Source organism: Chrysochloris asiatica, unplaced genomic scaffold (genome assembly GCF_000296735.1).
Source record: "Chrysochloris asiatica unplaced genomic scaffold, ChrAsi1.0 scaffold00079, whole genome shotgun sequence".
NCBI lineage: Eukaryota > Metazoa > Chordata > Mammalia > Afrosoricida > Chrysochloridae > Chrysochloris > Chrysochloris asiatica.
Window position 1 is genome coordinate 8959983 of NW_006408597.1, and position 19696 is coordinate 8979678.

The window sequence follows — 19696 nt, forward strand, 5'->3', positions numbered from 1 at the left end:
GAAGGAGATGCTACTCATCAAACCTCCCCCACAAGGGACCTAATATTTTCCTTGCAGTCTTTCCTCTCTAGTAGGATGAGAACTTTGAATCGCATAGATGCTCAGAAAAGGTGTTTATTATGTAAAAACAAGTTAGGAGGAAAATCCACAGGGTTTTTAAGCACCAGAGATACTAACTTCAGTTTCCAGTTCCCATATGCCCAAGCATGAGATTGACAGTCTGAGTTCTGGTTGGTTGGAGGTGCAGGGCTTTTCTTTACTCCCCCTTGTTTGTATGTCAAACTCACTGAGAATGACAGGCCCTTCCTAAGACACAATCATATCTCTAGTAAGAAGACAGGCTAATGCATATTAAAGCAGCACTGGACCTGGTTGTCCACCAATGGGCCTTGACCTCTTCTTCCTTGTCCTCTTAGTCTCTTGTCTCATGGCTCACCTCAGACAGAAAAGCAGCACATCGCTTTCTCAGAGGCCGCTGAGTAATCGCATACTCACCTCATGGTCCTGGAGAGTCTGAAGGCAAGCAGGAGAGAAGAGGAAGTGTTTTCCCAGCTCATTCAAAGGGCACATATGGACTGAGCTCAAATAGGGAACGGCTAGCCACATAGTTCTCAGGTCCTGGCTACCATTTTCCATAACCCTGACTTTCAAACACGCAGCCATTTCTTCATCAACCTGGCAGCAGTGATATTCAGGGAGCTTGCGGGCAGCTCACCTTTGTCCCTATTGGTGGGTTTTGCCTTGTCCATTCTTGTGGGTTACTGTGATGGCACCCCTCCTACCTGTGTTTCAGGCTTCCAGATCGGATCACTTGCCTCTGCAGCTGGCAGCATCCTGAGGACCCTTGCACTTGGATTACCTTACAAAGGCTCCCCCCTTAACTCCTTGTGCTTGTCAGAGGAGACACTTGGGAAACAGCACTATTCCACAAGTAATTCTGGCCCCAATGCCTTCTCTGACTGAGTCTTGGGAAGGGAAGCAAGGGAGAAAGAAACAGTCCTTTTGATGCTGCATGAGAATTTTCTGTAAAACCCTTCTGGTTAGAAGGAGATACTTAGGCATTTCAGCATGGTGGGGGCTGTGTACAAACAGGATGACCCGGGTTAACAACAAAAACATAAGGAAGGTTTCCAGACTGGCAAAAGGCTAAAGTAAAGTGCCTCTTCTCAATGGAAGAGTTTCATTTGCTCAGAAATGCTCGGGCGTACACTCACTCACTCACTCATCCTGAGGTAGAGAGGACTGGCCATCTCCTGACACACACACACAGACCCTACAACTTCACAGACACATGGCACTTGTGTGAAAGGTCCCACCCTTGCCCGCCGTGGCAAGCAGGGTCCAGTTCAGCTCTTCCCGTCCCGACAGGGAAGCGGAGACACCACCACTTCTATCACCACAGTTCTGAGACTGCGTTTTTCTAGCCTCACTGCCCAGGGTTACTTCCTGGAGCCAGCGCCGTGGCCTCCCCGGATGTGGCTTGACAGAAGCCACTGAGCGCAGATATCTTGCACCACGGCATCCCCGCTGCTCTTGGCGGCCTGTTGCACCTGCTGGACGAGCGTGGTAGCCCTCGAGTGTTCTTGCTTCACTGCAATCAGGTAGGCGGAACGCAGTTTGCAACACGTCAGGTAGGCTCTAACCTGGAAATCAGATACAGCAGGCAGAAGGTAGGAGAGCATCACCAACAAATCTGCACTTCCCCCTTGGGATGGGGATTCTTTACTAAAGTCAACAGATATACACAAGACTGTGGCACAAAGCTCGAGACCGATGAGACACCATTGCCTGCCTGCCAAATTGACATCTTTTAATGCAGCATAACAACTCTTGAACTATTCTGGACACAAAGCTTTTACATTGCACTATTATGCAGTTTAGTAGTTAGGTGCTGTCGAGTCGTCGGCTGGACTTATAGCAGTCCTGTACAGGGTTCCTAAGGGACGGCTGGTGAATTTGAACCACTAACCCAACCTCAGAGTTCAAAGCAACCTTGCAGTCCAGCGCTTATCCCAAAACCACACCAGGACTCCATTTTACAGCATACAAAGTTATTAAAAATAAACAAAGAATTTCCAAAAGGAAAAAGCTGGCAGAGTTTGGCTCCTGTACACTCACTCGAGGCCCTCCGGTCACTACGCTAGGCGCTCCTCCTGGCTTCAGAGCCAACGCTGGCATTCTCCACAGGTTGTGTATCTTCTTCTACACCTTGAATTCCTGGAGTCCTGGTATGGCACTGTAGGCTAATGTGCCAGACCGCAAGACTGGCCGTTCAGCTTACCGCAGCTGCTCCTCTGAAACCCTATACAGGGTCGCTATGGGTTGGAACCTACTCAACCGCACTTAAAAACACATATTATGATCCAGTATGTAGTAGGTGTTCAATAAATATGCATGAAAAGAATGAATCAATGAATCCCACCCCTTCAAATGAGCACACCGATCTTCCTTTGTTTCCAATATGCTAACTGAAATCTTTAGCAAGTTACATTGTGCCTGGGGTCTTAAAAGCTTACAAGCAGCCATCCAAGGCCTAACAACAGATCTCTATGTCCCTGAAGCAACAGAGAAAGGAGAGCCAGAATAGAAGGATATGGAATGTGTGGCCCATTGCCTCCATGAACAAATGGCTCCTTTCCCATGAGACCAGAAGAACTTGGTGATGCCCAGCTAGCACGGTTACTGAACATTTTGATCAAGGACTCTACTGAGGAATCCTGATCAAAAAGGGGGGAAATGCAGAACAGAATTTAGAATTTTTAATGAACTCCAGACTGTCTGAAGCCATGCAATCTGAATGAACTCTTGAAACTATTGCCCTGAGATCATCTTTAGAATCTTAAAGCAAAAATATTTCCTGAAGTTTTCTTAAATTAAAATAACTGTTTAGCTTTAACTACTAAAAAATGTTTGCTTTTAGCATTATGTTTTTTTATATGGGGGGGGCAGCTTTAAAAAGCTCATAGAAAAATTTCATTCCCTTTTAATTCCATTTTCCCACAAACTTTTGGAAGCCCCTTCATGTCTTCATGGGATCAAACTGACAGCAGCAATTTGATAGGTCACATAGGACCCTTAGAGAGCAGTCAGTTTATGTCGATGGAGGAGAAACAACTCGGCAATAGACATTGAGAAGGTTGAACAGTTCAGACAATGTAAGCAATGTCAATAAGCTAAACGTGTAGAAATGAGTTGAATTGGTGTATGTTTTTCCATGTACATTTTAAACAACAACAAAATAAAGTTTTAAAAAATTCCTTTAGCAAGAGGGATAAAACAGAAAACAAAATTTCAAATTCTCATGAAATCTAGACAGTCTGGAGCCCTAGAGGATGGATGAACCCCAAATTATTGTTCTGAGATAATGTTTAAATCTTAAACCAAAATACCCCACTTAAGCCTTTGAACCAAATAATAGTTTAGGTTAACTAGCCAAAAACATCTATCTGCCTTGAGGATTATGCTCTTCTAAGAAATCTATATGGGACTAAAGTGACAACAGAAACTCGAGAGTTTAGAAGGAAATTTTAGGAGGCAGTGAGCATATGACTGGGGGATGAACAGTTCAGACAAGGAGGCTGAGAATGTCTGTACAATTCCTAGAATGTAATCAATGCCACTGAGTTGGACATGTAGAAACTGCTGAATTGGTGTGTGCATATTTTCAATAACAACAGCAAAAATTAAAGAAACGTAAACAATCTTGTAACAAGGAAATATATACTACACATAATTAGAAAGGGTGTAATTAAGGCCTAACTCCTGCCCCTGGTTGACATTACTTTTTTGTGGTTTGCATTGGGAGCAACTCCCAACCTCTGGAGCCCTCGCTTTCTCAGGACACCCAGGTGAGGTGGGAGCCCCTTCATTTCCTGACCTGGATCTATCAGCACTGCTGCCCGGTAAGCTCATGTTGTAGGCTGTGGCCTGCATGGCCCTCACAAGCCATCAGAGAGCTTCCATTACTGTGACATTCCTTCTCTGTATTTCAATGTTCCAATTCCCTTTTGTCTTGGTCACTAGTCTTTTTTTCCTAAACTTGATTACAGACAATCTCCTAGAACATACAAGATGTCTTCATTCACTAGAGTGACCAAGACCTGCTGTGTGGGGCATCTTCTCTCTGCCCTGGGATAGTAGCTCTCACCTAGTCTTTGCAGGGGCCACTAAGAAACCATGTATGTTAAATGTACATCACAAGTATGTTGACATTTTATCACAAGCTGGCAGACAAAATTCCTACCAAGAGAAGGATATTTCTCCAGAGTTTGAGTCAATCCCAGAGTACAGTCACCCTACAGGACACAGCAGAACTGCCCTCATAGGATTTCCAAGGTTGTAATCTTAACAGACGCAGACTGCCACATCTTTCTCCCTCAGAGCGGCTAGTGGGTTTGAACCACTGACCTTTAGGTTAACAGTTGAACTCTTAACAACTGCACCAGTAGAGCTCCTGAGTTTGCAATAGGAGCTGAATACAACTACTTTGGGCCAGACTCCACAGCCCAGGATCAGCTAAGTGCATCAAAACAGCTGCAGAGAGAAAAGGCTAAAAGTGGTAACCACTGTCTTGATTTTAGTTAATATGCCTTTCCTAGGGACAAAACCTCTCTTTGTGGAGTGTGAGCTCAGCGCATGCTCGGGAAAGAACTGCAGTCTAGGAATCAGGGACCTTGATTCATCCCAGCTGCTGGTTTCTCATTCTGGCTCTTGGAAAGTAAAGCCTCACATTTTAAAATGTGAAGAGCTTTCTTCCATCTTTTCCATAGGCTCTCATTTAGATATTGCAGAAGCAAATGAAGAAAGGTTTAGAATATATTCTTTCCTCAACTGAAAAATGCCCTGAGGATTCAGCCCAGGTATCAGCAATATACCCAGAGCAGTTCTGTGGTTGTGTAAGAAGCTGTTTGCCTCTGGTATTAATTTTCTTCATGAAGGACTCGATTGCCAGACCATTCTACTTCAGTAGCCAGGACAGCTGAGAGTCTGGCTTGGTTTTCCTGTGTCGTTCCTGGCTCATGGGCCAGCCTCCATCCTGTGTTTCTCCACAAACAGGGGCAACAGGTAGTACACTTTCATTCTGGCTGGCACTCATCATAAAGCTGTCAATTTCGCCTACAGAGAAAAGCCCGCTGGCCTCAGGGGAGAGACTCATTATGGAGAATGAGATACCATTTGTTGGTCAAAAGGTTGGGTGGGGCTTTTCCTTACATTCCCCCAGGGTAATGCGATTGGGCAGCACCTTGAATTTGCTGCTCCATCTCTTCCACAGGATGGAAGTTCCTGCTCATTCTGGGAACATTATTCTATCAGTCACCATAATGGTGAAGTGGGGGACTGCCTAGCGTTGTCTGGGACTGTACCTCAGTATCCAATGGGAATTCAGAACAACCTAGGCCATGTTGTGTCTTGGGGATAAAGAAAAGGGAAGGCAGATGACCATGCAGCCGTTCACATGTTCCTCTGTCTATTTCTTTCTTAACCAGCAGCTTCCCCTCTGGATAACAGAGAAGCTGAGCTACATGGTTGTGGGGAGCAAGAGGAGCAGACAAGGCCAGTCCAAGGCACTGCACATAAATAAGCATCAACAGAGTTTGGAGAGGATTCTGCTCACCTTGTTGTCATCATTGTGAATTGCCTGGATCAGGTCCTCCAGCTCCTGTGCAGAAGAGGAACAGAGCAGGTGTAAGGAGGGGAAGAGTCTGCCAGCTGGGAGTCAGACCCCATCCAGCCTCAGCTTAGTCGTACGGATTCCAGGTTGGGAGGTAGAAGAGCAACAAAGGGAATCTAACAGGTAAAACTGAGCTTGGGCAAACTGGGGAAAGGCCCAGTTCCCAATAGGCCTGTCCTTAGTTTTCACAAATGGATGTGGTTCTGTTCACTCTACAAAGATGCCAGAGAGGGCAATTTTGCATGTAGCATGCTTCAAAAGCCATCCTCAACTCACTCTGACCACCTCTAGAATTGCAGGGCGATGCTCAGCTCCTTCAGACCACAGATATTGTGCAGGCACAAACAATATCAGCCAATTACAGAGAAATTGGCTGATATTGTTAAAGAAAAATCATGAATTTTTCTTTGCAGAGAAGAGTTGACTATTGTCGAGGGGTCAGAACGAAGACTGTACAGATTGAATCACGTCCCTGTGAAATATGTGTTGTAAATCCTAACCTGCATGCCTGTGGTGAGAATCCCATCTGGGAATGGGTGGCCCTTGTTATATAAATGAGTGAGGATTCGTGGAGGGTGTATCTTGAATTCATCTTTTATGAGATATAAAAGAGAAGAAATATGCAAACAGGCAAGCAAGACGCAGGCCAAAGTCCCATGAAATCACCAAGGAATCAAGAAACAAGGCCCATTTCCCACAGCCAACAGAGAAAGCTTTCCCATAGAGCTGGAGGCTTGAATTCAGACTTCCAGCCTGCTAAACCCTAAGAAAACACACCTATGTTTGCTAGAGCCCTCACTTGTGGCATTTCTGTAATAGCAACACTAGATAATGAAGTCAGATGAAACTGATGTAGACAGGGAAAGCTGGAGTTTTAGAGGTGAGTGTACCTGGGGTGGGATTCTCCTGAATGCTTCCAGGCAGTTGAGGAGGATGGTGTCTCCATCGCTCTGGGCTGCCATGCCCGACTCACTGACGCATTTGAGCAGCCGCTGGATCTCACTGTATTTCTCCCTCTCGACCAGCTGCCGCGCAGCTCTGCAGTAGGTGAGGGCAGCATCCAGCTGGAAGTCCTAGAAAAGAACACGGATGATGGGCTTCAAATGGCAGGGGTGGCAACAGTGGAAAGGGGAGCAGCATTTCAACAGCCCCCACTAGGCTCGGCAGAGATACGCCATGTTGATGATAGTCACAATAGCAAACACAAATAGAGTCAGTCTCATTACTTATGCTAATTCCGTACTATAAAGTTGCCACAAACACTCAGTTCCTGGGCACTGAACTACTTACTGCTCTAGAGGAAATATTCAGGTTCTAATGGGGGATTCAAAGTTGTTATCACTCTGCACATGTCCATGAAGGACCCTGCAAGCATTGTGTTGATTCAGGAGTTACAACTAAACTTTAGTGAGTAGGTGAATTTGCAAAAATGGAATCTGCAAATGAAGAGGATCCACACTGTATGGGGAAAAATGCAAACAGAAAGGTCCTTTTCGGGGCTGGCAGACACAAAAAGCCAATCTTAATGTCTTATCATTTGCTGCTTTGTCCCTTTCTTTAATCTAAGCAGACCAAATCCATTACTTCTCTCTCTCAGGAGTCACCTTTCTCAGGGCAAACAGATATTGGGGGCTGGTGTTGCTTATCCCACTTGGTATTCTGTTGAGCGGTGCCTTGCGTTTGGGAACAGACCAATTCATCAAATGACTGAGTTGTTGAAAACTGCCAGATAAATACCTTAGACATGACCTAGAACCCCACTAAAGCCTGTGGGTCTGTCAGCAGCTGCACCTCTGCTGCTCACCTGGGAGTATCTGTGTGTGTGGAGAGCTTTATCCTACACTGGGCATACATGGGAAGAAAGCAACCTGCTGACAACTTAGCCTTGTAGATGTGCATAATGTGTGCACATTCACCCTGCCTGGAAAAGCAGTGATCCCCTCAGTCAGCTCTCCCGGGGTTCGTGTCAGGGCTGGTATCTGGGGAGATCCTGACCTACTATCACAGCCACACCTGGGCCCTTGATCACAAGCGAAAGGAAGTGTGTTTCCAGAGTTGGCTCCTGTACACACAGATGATGGCGGGGCAGCCTTTGCTGCCAGTGACCCTCCAGACACACAGAAAACCTTGGGCCCCACCTCCTTCCACACTTCCTTGGGAAGGTAAGCAGAGGCTGTGTAGGGTCACAGCTTTGGCGAGATGTCCTAGACCTAGTTTAAAGTATTTTTTGATGGATTTGCCATTAGCTACCTGGCTTCTGGAGTTCTGGTGTGGTGCTGTGGGTTAATGTACCAGACTGCAAAGCCACTTGAACTGCAAGGTCGGCAGTTCAAACTCACCAGCTGCTCCTTGAAAACCCTATACAGGGTCGCTATGGGTCGGAATCGACTCAACGGCACTCAACAACAACAACAACAACTTGGCATCTATTTCCAATAGCCTTATATGCATATGAAAGTTGGACAATGACTATGGAAGAGCGAAGAAGAGTTGATGTCTTTGAATTCAGGTGCTGGCAAAGAATACTGAATAAACCAATGGACTGCCAAAAGAACAAATACCTGCTTGGAAGGAGTATAGCTGGAATGCTCCCTGGAAGGGAGAATGGTGAGACTCTGTCTCATGGATTTTGGACATGTTATTAGTATAGGGTTGTTGAGTTGAAATCAACTCGACGGTACCTAACAAAAACAATTTGATTTCTGGCAAAGTGGCCCACTTTGACTGACTTCTAGAACAGCTAACTCCTTGATTTCACACTTGATGTGCACTCAAATCTACTTCTCTTGGTATAAATATTTTCAGAAGAACAATCTCTCACAGAACTGTGGTCAGGTGCTGACTGCCCCCCGGTATAATCTCTAGTAACCCAGGTCATACCTGCAGAACTCGAAATGCAATTCCAAAACCATCTTCTACATTTTTCCCTCCCAGCATGACCTAAAAAAGGGAGGGAAACTCACGATTAAAAAAGCAATAACTACTGGATCAACCTTTCAGTCATGGATGTCACTGAGGCTTCCCACTTATCCAGGCAAATACTTTTTCAGACCTCACAAAGTGCTAAGCTCTAGGGATACAGAATGAGTGTTCATCCAGACTTTCGGCTCACATATGAGCAGGGAGGCGCCACAAAACCAACACTTGGAATCCTAACTAGACAATCACAATTGTGAAAAACGTTTTCAGAGAAGATGAGTCTACCTGAGGACTGAATCATCTGGACATACCTTGCAGGCCACATCCATTTTCATGTGGTTATTTCCAAACAGGGTTGGGAGAGGCAAGGCGGTGATCTGAGAGGTCCCAGCGCTCTCACACCGATGTAAGAACCTTGTCACTTCCATCTGCAGTTGGAGGGTGTTCATGTGTCTGCGGTGACAGGGGCACAAAACGAAGCCTCATGAGTGCTGCTACTGGGGCTGGGCGAACCGAAAGTCATGACAAAATGGCAAGTGAGTTGGAGAAAAGAGAACCAAAACATCCTCTGAGAAGTTAGGACAAGACAAAAACATGTCATCAGGAGACAGCAATTGCTAGAAAAGGTTGTTATGTTGGTGAGGCAGAGCACCAGTGAAAATGAGGGAAACCCTCAACGCGTTGGACTGTCAGAAAAGACTCAGCAGTGGACTTAAACATTCCGATAACCATAAACATGGTGCAAGACTGAGTTTTTACCAGTTAGAGCTGACTTTACAGGAATCAGCAACTACCAGTGCTAACAACGGATGCCAACAGTCAACTGCAATGTGGAGCTGGACAAGGTCCAACCATTCAGTCAATGAGGGTTTACTGAGCACCTGTAGCGTACTGGTTACAAATCAGGCTGCTAACCTCAAGGTGGGCAGTTCAAAACTACCAGCAGTTCCACAGGAGAAAGATGAGGTGTTCTGCTTCCATTTACAGCCTTGGAAACCCTGTGCAGGATCCTTATGAGTTGGAACCGACTCCACGGTACTTAACAACAACAACAAATGTGCCAAGCAAGCACCATGTTCTGACTCATAGTGACCCTGTAAAAGGTTTCCGGGGAGGAGCTGGTGAGTTTGAATCACTGACCTTGCTGTTTGCAGTCCACTTTACAGTGCCACACCAGGAGTCCAGACACTGCTAGCGCATAACAAAACAACAGAGGTCAAGCATGACATGCACTCTGCCCTCACAGAGTACACAGAACAGGCTCGAAATGACACACAAAATATTTGGCAATTAGACCCATGAAGACAATAAATAGTAGTGTTCTAAGATTCTTTAAGTTGGTGTGTTCTAAGCAGAGGGAATACTAAAGGTACCATGGACTGCCAGAAGAACAAAGAAATCTGGGTTGCAAAAAGACAACCAGAATGCTCCTTAGAAGCCAAAATGGCCTTCATCTCTCATACGTTGGACATATTATAAGGAGGGATCAGTCCCTGGATAACGACATCATGCTCAGTGAAGTGGAGGGACACCGAAAAAGAAGGAGACCCCCAATGAGACGGATTGGAACAGTGGCAGCAGCAATAGGCTCACGCATAGCAGCAATTGTGAGGATGGTAAAGGATCGACTGGACAGGGTTTCATTCTGTTGTACAATGAGTTGCTATCAGTCGGTACTAACAACAAGCCGAGAGAGATCGAGAAACACAAAAGCTGAAAGGCAGAAAAGCACTTGGTGTGTTAAGGAACCTTCAGAAGGTCAATCTGACTGGAAACTTAGCAAGAACAGAGTAGCATGAAAGAGAGATGGAGAAGGAAGCAGGGTCAGATTCCCCATGAGTGTTTTTTTGCCTGTTGAAAAGAGTTTGTTGTCTGATTATGTCATGCTAAAAGCGCTTCTCCAGCCTTTTCAGACTTGTACCAGACACTCTCATCCAAGGATAATTCCTTTTAGATGCTTTTCTCAAGGGTTCTGGGATGTGGCAAGAGCAACTTCATCACCAATAGACAGTCTCAGTCCTTTCTGTCCCACCTTTGTTATTCCCCAAACCTTCAGATACCTTGATACATCAGCTGCGGTCATCTTCTTTCGGAACAGGGTGCTTTTCCTCCTTCCGGAGCTGCGGGACGTTTCTTGGAGGTAGATCTTCAGATGGTCTTTGGCCTTAAGTAGCCATGAGAGCTTCTCCCCTAGTTCTGTGTATGTATTTGCTTTGTGACTGAAGAACCGAATACAGGTCATGGCGGCCCGGACTTGGTCCTATAAGAGGGAAATAAATGTTCAGGTCAAAGGTGATCAGGGCTCTTGCTGAGTGTGTGCTGAGATTCTTGAGTTGAAGTCTATGAAGTCTGCCACAGGCTGAAATACTCTCTGCTCCACAGCAGCCACTCTAAGGCCCAAGAGATCCTCAGGCAAACTGACTAGATCTATTCTACCACATAAAAGATGGTGACTAAAAGGATATTTCCTGTTCTCCATTCAACTTCTTGCCTTGACTCTTGCTGTGACATTGATTAATTCAGTTTCTCACTGATCTAGTACTGGCAGCCCTCAGCCAGAGTGGGAGAAATGTGCTCATCTCCCTTTAAGCATTCTAGTTATTCATTGTTCTTCAGGAATTCTGCATTTATACCTTACACTTACCTTCAAACTACCAAAAGACCCATTTTTGCCTTTATACTCCTTGGATTCTGAAGAATGCCACCACTACTGACAAGATTACAGTCTGTCTTTTTAGGATGGAAATTCTAGTACTATTTAACAATGCTAGAGAGCAACATAGATTTACTTTAGCATCCGCCAAAGAGCCAGGCCAAGGACCAAATGCCAGTCTTGTCCCTTCAGCTTGCCCAGCCTCTCTGGCATGGTAGGGTATTGGTGACAGAGCAGATGGCAGAATGGGACTGTTGTTACCTTCATGAACTGCTGTAGCTCGTACAGAATGTGGTAGTAATTCTTCTTCTGCAAATGCTGGCAGGCAGCAATCAAGTATTTTCCCCAGCTTTCCAAGGTGGGATCTATAGATTCCAACAAGTTTTCCAAAACATGCAGCTTCCCACTTTTATAGCTTGGCTGGAAAATACCTTCTATGAAGACTTCTGGAGGACTCTCCTAGAGCAGGGTGAGGTGAGAAGTCAGAAGTCATGAGCTTGGGCACTCCTGTCTGGGACCCACTCTGAATTTCCTTCCACTCACACCCTACCTGCACCTGCCCCAAAGCAGCACATCTGAACCCGGTGTGAGTCACAAGACCCTTCATGAGCAACTGCTCGGCTTCCTTCCTCCCCTTTACTTTCCCTCCTGTGATTTCCTCTCGAGCCCACTCTCACCTGGCTTTTGTACCCATGATTCCAGTGAAACTTGCCTAAAGTCACCAGTGACCTCTACACAGGTAAGTCAATTCTTGGTCCTTGTTTCTCCTTTGACGAGGCAGGTGGCTTCCTCCTTGAAAATCTGTGACTTCCAGGACACCAGGTTTGCTATCTACTTCTCTGGCTACTCCTTCTCAGTCTCCCTCATTAGTTCCTCCTAATGTCTCCAGGGCTCAGTAGGCACTTGGTCTCTTTGCTAGCAGTACTCACTATCTTGGTGATTTCATGTAGTCTCATGGATGAGGTGATTTCATGTTGTCTATACAGGGTCGCTATGGGTCGGAACCGACTCGACGGCACTTAACAACAACAACAATTTGTTGATGAGGCCTGAATCTCTATCTCTGGTCTGGTCCTTCCTCCTGAACTTTACAAGTATATATCCCAATTATAGCCAACGTTCCCTCTTGGGTATCTAACAAACCGATTGCATTCAAAGGTGATGTTTTCCTATACACCTGCTCTCTAAGTCTCTCTTTTTTTTTCAGTAGATGGAAATACCATTCTTCTACTTGTTCAAGTCAGAAACCTTACAGTTCTCCTTTCCTTCATAACCCAACATTAAATTCACTGCCAAATTCTGTTAGCCCTACCATTATAGTACATTTAGAACCTGACCACTTGTCACCAACTTCACTGGTATCATCCTGTCCTAAACCATCGTCATGTCTTGCCTGCATTATGACAAGTTTCCTCCCTGGTCTATCATCTTCTACCTCTGCATTCCACAGCCCCCAAAATGAATGTGATTCACTAGAATGTAAATCAGTGCATACTACCCCTCTGCTCAGCTTCCTCCTATAGCTTCTCTTCTCATTCAGTGCAAAAGCCCAAGTCCTTATGAGTCTACAAGCACTGCAATGACATGGCCTGTCACCCTTCTGACTGTATCTCCCTGCACCCTCTACTTCAACCACCCTGGCCTTTGCACCTACTGCTCCCTCCACCTGGTCTGTACCCCACCCCACTCCACGTACTTGCCTTGCTCCCTCACATCTTTACTCAAATGTCCTTTTTCCTGGGCATCCTACCCCCAAACTGCACAAGCCCCTGCCATGGGGTTTGGGATAGGATGTATTTTTATTTATTACTTTTCACAGCACTATAAGACTTCTGAAGTGGCACTGTAGGATCAGCACTGGACTGCAAACCACAAGGTCAGTGGTTCAAACCCACCAGCTGCTCCTCGGAACTCTACAGGGTCGCTGTGTGTCAGAACTAACTCAACAGCACTTAACAACAGCACAGTGCTATATGTTTGTTTTACGTTGTTTAATTCCTCTCTTCCCACTACAATGAAAGTTGTATGAAGGCAGATATTTTCGTCTGTTTCCCTGCCCCTCACTATGACATCACTAGTTACAAGAATCATCTCTGGCTATTAAATAAATGGGGTACTGGTGGTTTGGTGGCAGAATTCTCGTCTTCCATATGAGATCCGGGTCTGACTCTTAGTCAAACCTCATGTACAGCTACTATCTGACTGTCAAGGGTGGCTTATCTGTTGCTACGATTCTAAACAGCTTTTAGTGGAGTTTTCAGATGACGGCTAGCATGAAAGGTCTGCCAATCTACTTCTGAAAAACAGCCAATAAAAATCTTATGGCACATAACGGTCTGATCCACAAGCCGTCAAGGGGATGGTGCAGGCGGGACCAAGCAGAGCTGTGTTCTGTTGTGTGTGGGGTCACCATGAGTCAGGGACCAACTGGGCGGCAGTTAAGGACACCAATATTTGTGTTCAGGAGAGCTGATCCCGGGGACAAAGTGGCGAAAAGGGCAAGGCATCAGACCAGCGACAGAACAGTTATTCTGCTGTTCTTTTCTGCTTGAGAATTAGGGTAAGATATTTTGGTGCAAGGGTAATTGTGATTACAGGAGATTAAAAAAGGAGGCCTCTGTCCTGGCTCAGATGTACGTACAGCAAGCCTACTGCTGTAGTCAGCTGAAAGCAAGCCCATGCTATTAGCAGCTTAACTCTCATGACTAGAGTCATCAGATATGCAGCCAACAGAACGGGTTCCATTTGCAATTTGTGCTTGAGGGAAGCAGCTTTACCTCAAAACTCATTTGGAAACTGTGGAGAAGACAAAAAAGGTAGCAATTCATCTGCTGCTATTCTCTCCCTGCCCCACCTGCTCCAACCACCCTGGCTTTTACATTCACTTCTCCTTCCGCCCAGTCTCCCCCCCCATCTGCACGGCCAACTCCCTCACCTTCAGGTCGCTACTCAACCAGGCACCCTACACCCAAAAGTATCCAAACCACTCCCCACCCCCTGCTTTAGTTTTCTTATGACTCAACTCCAAACCATATAATTCTATATTATTCTTAATGAGGAAGACACAGTAGCTCAGGCAGCAGTGAAAACATTTCCGTTTGCTATTCTGAACGGCTGAGTTCACTTGGAACGATCCTAGAAGATACGTTTAACTGTAAGTTTTCATCGGATGCCATTTTGATTTAGGAAAGGAGATTGAAATTAAACCTGATCCTCAGAAAGATATTATGGAACATTCAGATTTAAATGGCTCCAAAAAGCACTTCAATGGTGCCTTGGCTTCCAGGAGAGTAGGGCAGAGGATGTGAGAAATAAAAAATAGAGCCTCCCCACAAAGTAGAGCCAGTTCTCTTCACCAGATATTTGTAGCCCTGATATGGGAGCTGGGTGCTTCCAGGCCCTGTGGCAGCAATTCTGAGTCTACAGGGATAGAGGGAGACAAATACAACTAAGACACGGGTAAAGCATCCTCCTCTTGCCTTGGTTCCACACTCTTCTGCTCCAACCTTCTTTTCACTCCATTAGATTTGTCAGCTAGCATGCTTTCTATGACAACTCCCTATGATGACAGAATAATTCTCCTCATCTCGACACTACAGTTTTCAGTTCAGGAACTCCTGCACACTACAGAGCTAATGAAATTCACAAGGAAATTCCACACCACAGTATACTTTGAGGAGTTATTGCCTGTTTGTGGCATAATGTTGAACCCTTTGCTTTTTAAAGATCACCAAAGTGATATGCCTAGGACATTATAACAGTGAATGCTCAACAGGATTGTTGTTAAGTGCTGTCAAGTTGATTCTGACTCACATAGGGTTTCCAAGGAGCATGTGGTGGTGTTCATAAAGAATATTTACTTAAAAAATTCTTGTCAGCATTGATTATTACAAAGTCATACCAGCTAATACACATGGAGAGTTTACCATGAGACACTCACTGTTCTAAGCACTGAATAAATATTAACTCATTTAATCCTTACTATAATCCTATCACCTTGGACTCCTGGTGTGGTGCTGTAGGATCAGCACTGGACAATGAAACACAAGGTTGGTTGTTCACACCCACCTGCTACTACTTGGAAACCCTATATAGTGTTACTATGAGGCGAAACAGACATGACATCACTTAATAATTCTAGACTCTAATATTCATGTTTTCATCTTCCAGCTCTCCATCTGGCAATGTTCCATTGCTATTCATAACGTTTTCAGTAGCTACACATTCAGAAGCAGTCTGCCTCTCCTCTTTCCTAGTTTGTCTTAGTCTGGAAGCTCAGCTGAAACCTGTCCACCATGGGTGACCCTGTCAGTATTTAAAAAACTGATAGTGTAGCTTCCAGCATCACATCAACAAGAAAACCGCCAGTTTGACAAACTAACAGACAGTTGGTGAAGATCAAAGACCACAGCCTTCAGTATGGGTGGCACTTCATTGTAAAGAAAACATGGACCCCACAAATAACATCGTGATAAATGGAGATAAGATTGAAGTTGTCAAAGATTTCATTTTGCTTAGATTCACTATCAACACTCATGGAAGTAGACGGCAAAAAAATCAAACAACGTATTGTATTATGCCAGGGTTGAGGAAAGTTTGGCCCACAGGCTGTATAAAGTCAGTGAAATTATTTGGTCTGGCTACGCTAAGGCAACTGCAGTTTCAGCCATCACATTAGTGGTGAATTAATTAAATGTTTGACTAAATATAGCACACTAATTTTTAAGTAGATAATTCTGAATACCCTGCAAATAATGTTACAAATTTTGGCAGGAAAAAAGAATTTGCCCCTGCATTAGGCAAATCTGCTACTCAAATTCTCATTTTAAGGGACACTTCTGGCAAGATGGCAGACTAGGCAGACGAACTACAGGGATCCTCTACAACAAAGATACAAGAGACAAAATAAAACAGACACAGATGGAAATTCTGGCACCCTGAACTTCAGAAGAAAGGTTAGAGAGGTGGACAGAGTGCTTGCTGGGAGGAAAGACTGAGCAGGGATGGTGAGAGAGGGAGACTGACTGGTAAACGGCAGTCAGACGAGGCTCCACCGTATCGTGAGCACATGTAGCAGTGGAGTCAGGCCTGGCACAGATTAGCTCGGGATACGGAAAAGGTTCAATTTCTTGTTTCTCCCCATGCTCCTCTGGTGACCAGAGTGTGGCCAGATCCCACGCATGTCCACACCCAGTGCAGACCCTACTTCAGGAGTCCAGAGCCGTATGATGAGAGCCACACCAGTGTGAGGTGAGGGACGGTGCCTGGATTCAGGTACGCTCAGCTCCAAAACTACAAAACCTGCAGAGCCACCAGACGAGCGTTTAACCAGTCACTCTGCCCACAGCTTCCGTGTGGTCCTAATAGACACTAACACCAGCTCCATCGAGGGCCCCCCTGAACACAGATAATACTGACGCCAGTAGGAGCTCCATTGAGGGCCAGAAACTCTGCTGTCACATCCCTTCCACAACCACCTTGTGAGCTCCCTGAATTGCAGGAACCCCCAGAGATTTCACCCCTCCACATTCAGTAACTGCACTGTTTGTTTCCTTCAAATATGACAACCCCACAATTTCCTGGAAACAACAGACAATTTTACCTTACATGAAGAAACAAGAAAGAATGGTTCAAACAAATGTCCAAGATGCAGAGCTAGAAAATGAGTCTGAGAAAGAAAAAGTAATAGAACTAACTGAAGAAGAATTGAAAAGAATGATAATTAGGTACCTTCAAAGGACTGATAGAAAGATCAAGGAAAGCAAGGATAACACAATAAAAAATTTAGAAGAATCCAGGACAACACTACAAGAACAAATAGACAAAATAAATGCAAATTTTGAAACAACTCAAAACCTGCAATTAGAAATCCAGAAGATTAATATTAAGGTCTCAGAAATGTACAATACATTGAAAGGGCAAATGGGTTGATGGAAAGCAATGGAAGTAGGAATTATTGTTGTTGTTAGGTGCCATCGAGTTGGTACCAACTCATTACAGCAACCCTATGCACAACAGAACAAAACACTGCCCAATCCTGGGTCACCTCACAATCATTGTACACCTGAACCCACTGTTGCCACCACTGTGCCAATCTATCTTGTTAGGGGTCTTCCTCTTTTTCTCTGACCTTCCACTTTGCCTAACATGATATACTTCTTCAGGGATTTGTCCCTCTTTATGATATGTCCAAAGCACGAGACAGGAAGTTTGGCCATCCTGGCTTCCAAGGAACACTCTGGCTGTACTTCTTCCAACACAGATTTGTTTGTTCTTTTGGCAGTCCATGGAACTTATAATATTCTCCTCCAACACCATAATTGAAATGCATCAATTCTTCTACGGCCTTCCTTATTCACTATCCAACTTTCGCATGCGTATGAGGTTATTGAAAATACCATGGCTTCGGTCAGGTGCACCTTAGTCTTCAAACTGACATCTTTACTCTTCAACACTTTATAAAGGTCTTATGCAGCAGATTTGCCTAATGCAATATGTCATTTGATTACTTGACTGCTGCTTCCATGGTGCTGATGGGTGATCCAAGCAAAACGAAGTTTTTGACAACTTCAGTCTTTTCTCTATTGATAAGGATGTTGTTTACTGGTCCAGTGGTGAAGATCTTTGTTTTCTTTACATTGAGATGCAACTCATACCAAAGACTGTGGCCTTTGATCTTCATCAATAAGTATTTTAGGTCCTCTTCACTTTCAGCAAGCAAGGTTGTATCAACTGCATAGTGCAAGTTGTTACTGAGGCTTCCTCCAATCCTGATGCCACGTTTTTCTTCAAATAATCCAGCTTCTCAGATTATTTGTTCAGCAAATAGACTAAACAAATAAGGTGTAACAATACAACCCTGGTGCACACCTTTCCTATTTTAAACCATTCGGTGTTCCCTTGTTCTGTTTGCACAACTGTTTCTTGGTCTATGTACAGGTTACTCATGAGCATAATTAAGTGTTGTGAAATACTCATACCTTGCAATGTTGTCCATAGCTTGTCATGATCCATACAACTGAAAGCCTTTACATAGTTAATAAAGCACAGGTAAACATCTTTCTGGTATTCTCTGCTTTCAGCCAAGATCCATCTGACGTCAGCAATGATATCCCTCACTCCACGTCCTCTTCTGAATCCGGCTTGAACCTCTGGAAGTTCTCTGACAATGCAGGTTTGCAGCTGTTTTTGTATTACCTTTAGTAAAACTTTACTCACGTGGGATACTAATGATATTGTCTGATGATTTCTGCATTCCATTGGGTCACGTCTCTTTGGAATGGGCACAGATATGGACCTCTTCCGGTCAATTGGCCAGGGAGTTTTCTTCCAAATTTCTTGGCATATATGAGCTAGCGCCTCCAGTGCTACATCAGTTTGTTGAAAGATTTCCATTTGTATTCCATCAATTCCCAGTGCCCAGTTCTTTGCCAATGCCTTCAATGCACCTTGGGCTTCTTCCTTCAGGATAATTGGCTCTTGTTCATATGCTACTTCTTGAAATGGTTGAACATCAACCATTTCTTTTTGGTACAGTGACTCTGTATATTCCTTTCATCATCATCTTCTTTTTTTTTAAGTTTTTATTGGGAATTGAGTGATACTTTACATGGGAGAGCATCAGTTTCGCACTCATCATTTCATTGCAATGATTACTATCTCCTTTGTGCATCAACATTCAACAGTATTTGCTTCCATTTCCTCTGTTGTTTTGTTTTTGTTTTTTGGGGGGGATGTACACAAAAACACTCAGGAATATATAATCATTTAAGCAGCCAAAGGACACATTCTGTAAGCCTGCCTCCTGGTAGCCAACACTCAGTCTGTCTCTTTCCATGAGTCCAGAGTTCTCAGCTGCTTTATCTCCATGTCCTCATCTCTGCCTCTACCTCTGGTGTTGCTGCCTCTCTGGATAGGGTCCTGCATTCCACTTGTGCTCTTCTCCCTTGATGGTCCTAGGGTCCTCTGTTCCTGGACTATAACATTAACTATTTCCCCATTTTTGTTACAGAATTTCTACCTTTACAATTGTGACAGTCACAATTAGTCATGGTAACAATTATTCACTGTTGAATATTATCCCAATCTCTTTTCATCAGACCCATCTAGACAAGATGAAAAATATTCAGTGGGGACTCTACCTTGTTCCACACACTCTTAAACTAAACTTTCTCTTCAAACCTTGTAAGTCAGTCACTTCATGCCTTTATCGCTCCCTAATTTTAGGTTATCAATGTACAAGTAGCCTGTCCCTTTCAACCCTGTATACAGAGGGGATAGGACTGATACTTCATGTGATGACTCCTTAACTCTCAATTGGTATTTTGAGCCACTACATCCATAAGTATAGGTCAAGTTCATCAAATTGTAGCAATGTACACTTATTTCCTTTATTAAAAACTTAAAAAAAATCTTCCTCTAGTGGAGTTCTGGTCTTCAAGCCATTGAGGCTA

General features: G+C 44.5%; 1 protein-coding gene across 1 annotated transcript in view; it reads right to left on the reverse strand.

The window, feature by feature from the left end:
- Positions 1–1439: 1439 nt before the first annotated feature.
- ZFYVE26 (zinc finger, FYVE domain containing 26) overlaps positions 1440–19696 on the reverse strand; it is a 104505-nt gene continuing 86248 nt past the window's right edge. The window contains exons 35-41 of the mRNA XM_006865571.1: positions 11505–11702; positions 10651–10850; positions 8902–9043; positions 8552–8611; positions 6562–6744; positions 5615–5659; positions 1440–1643 (exon numbers count right to left, since the gene is read on the reverse strand). Coding sequence (XP_006865633.1) covers positions 1440–1643; positions 5615–5659; positions 6562–6744; positions 8552–8611; positions 8902–9043; positions 10651–10850; positions 11505–11702 — 1032 coding nt within the window. The remainder of the gene's footprint in view (positions 1644–5614; positions 5660–6561; positions 6745–8551; positions 8612–8901; positions 9044–10650; positions 10851–11504; positions 11703–19696) is intronic.